Source organism: Podarcis raffonei, chromosome 1 (genome assembly GCF_027172205.1).
Source record: "Podarcis raffonei isolate rPodRaf1 chromosome 1, rPodRaf1.pri, whole genome shotgun sequence".
Lineage (NCBI taxonomy): Eukaryota > Metazoa > Chordata > Lepidosauria > Squamata > Lacertidae > Podarcis > Podarcis raffonei.
This window is the reverse complement of record NC_070602.1, coordinates 82,908,034-82,909,943: the sequence shown is the minus strand read 5'-3', so window position 1 is coordinate 82,909,943 and position 1,910 is coordinate 82,908,034. Positions and strand designations below refer to the sequence as shown.

General features: G+C 41.4%; 1 protein-coding gene across 1 annotated transcript; it reads left to right on the top strand.

Moving 5' to 3' along the window:
- The first annotated feature begins 743 nt into the window (after positions 1-743).
- On the top strand, positions 744-1,679 carry LOC128402752 (olfactory receptor 5V1-like). Its single transcript, XM_053367123.1, has one exon. The coding sequence runs from the start codon at positions 744-746 to the stop codon at positions 1,677-1,679; it is 936 nt and encodes a 311-aa protein (XP_053223098.1).
- The last annotated feature ends 231 nt before the right edge of the window (positions 1,680-1,910 follow it).

Sequence of the window (1,910 nt, the reverse complement as noted above, 5' to 3'; positions counted from 1 at the left end):
GTTAGATGCCACTATACATGTTTTATGGATTTTAGATTTTTTTAACAAGAATCTGATATCTTCTTCTTTCAACATGTATTTGAAAGAAAAATTAATGAAATATTCTAATGAAAAATAGAATAAGATTTTGAGAAATCTTATTTTGTCAGTTGAAAATAGCTGATGAAAAAGCTGAAATAATTTGTATCTGGTTTTATAAAGTTTAACATTTGCAGCAAATGGACATTGACTTGATTAATATATTTTAATAGCAAATTCATGCTATCTTGATGTAGCCCAAAGGGAACCATGCACACCAGGAAAAGGTATAATCTGATGTAGGAATCCTGACATTTGCAGAAGAGGACAACATCTTTAGGTGGGAAGTTTTAGGAGGAGGGAAACTATCAAACTCAACATGCCATGCAATGCTGTCTCACTGTGGAAAGGAGTGAGTGGAAAGGAGTGAATAAAACACTGTGGGTGGACATCGCAACATTATGTTGCAGGTCAAACTTGTAGTTCTAAGAAAGACAACAAATGTCTGAAAATTGAGGGAGCCTAGCCCCCTTAAAACTGATACCAAGGGGACCCAGGTGCCTACGACCCCCTAGACGTGGGGCATTGGCACCATGCTTCCTGACTGGCTGTCTTATTAATAACAGAACTACCCTTAGGTTACAAACTTAATGATCCCTGCTCTTGCTCTTTTAACAAATCTGCTTTTGTTTTCTCCGTACTTTAGATATGCTATTTGAGTGGCAATGGAGAAAGCCAATATCACAAAAACAAGAGATTTTTACTTCACAGAGCTGTCTGATCTCCCAGAAGTGCGAATCTTCCTCTTTGTAGCAATTCTGCTGATTTACTTGATCACTCTGGCAGGGAATGGCTCAATCCTCACGGCAATAGCGACGGATGTTCACCTCCAGACTCCCATGTACTTCTTCATCAGCAACCTGTCTTTCCTGGATGTCCTTTGTCCAACGGTCACTGTGCCCAAGATGCTCCAGGTCTTCTTGTCAGAGGACAAATCAATATCATTTGTTGGCTGTGTATTACAACTCTTCTTTCTGATTGATGCTGTGGGCACTGAAATTTTATTACTCTCAGTGATGGCGTATGACCGCTACGTGGCTATCTGCAGTCCCTTGCACTACACAAACATCATGACCAAAAGGCGGTGTGTTCAGCTGGCTTCTGGGACCTGGCTAATCGGCTTCATCAATCCCATGATTCATACCTCATTGACCTTTACATTATCCTTCTGTGAGCCCTATAAAATTCACCAATATTACTGTGATATTCCACCACTAATGGCTGCCTCTTGCTCCTCTACCTACCTCCCTGAACTGGTTCTCCTGCTAGTGGCTGGAATTTTAGGAAGTGGTGCATTCCTGGTCACTGTGATCTCTTACATCTATATCATCACTACTATCCTGCGCATGCAGTCTGCTGAGGGAAGGCGCAAAGCCTTTTCTACCTGTGGTTCCCACCTGACTGTAGTTTTCCTGTTTTATGGGACCACCATTGCCACCTATGTTCGCCCCACCTCCAGCTATTCGCCCAAACAGGACAGAATTGTTTCCATGTTGTACGGGATTGTTACTCCTATGCTAAACCCTATGATCTACAGTCTGAGGAATAAGGATGTTAAGAGGGCCTTGGTCAAAGCATTTCACCTGAAAACTTTTTCATGAAATTATTGGGTTCAAACATCCATGTCCTTGAATATTGTCCTTCAAATACATTGTACGTCTGAGCTAAAAGTCACTACAATATTCCTTCCTTCCTTCCTTCCTTCCTTCCTTCCTTCCTTCCATCCATCCATCCATCCTATGAGCCTGTACTGGCAGACTATCATTTAATGGCCTGTTATGAAGTACCACATTTACGGAAATCTAATGCACACTTCTTTTGGGCCAAATTAT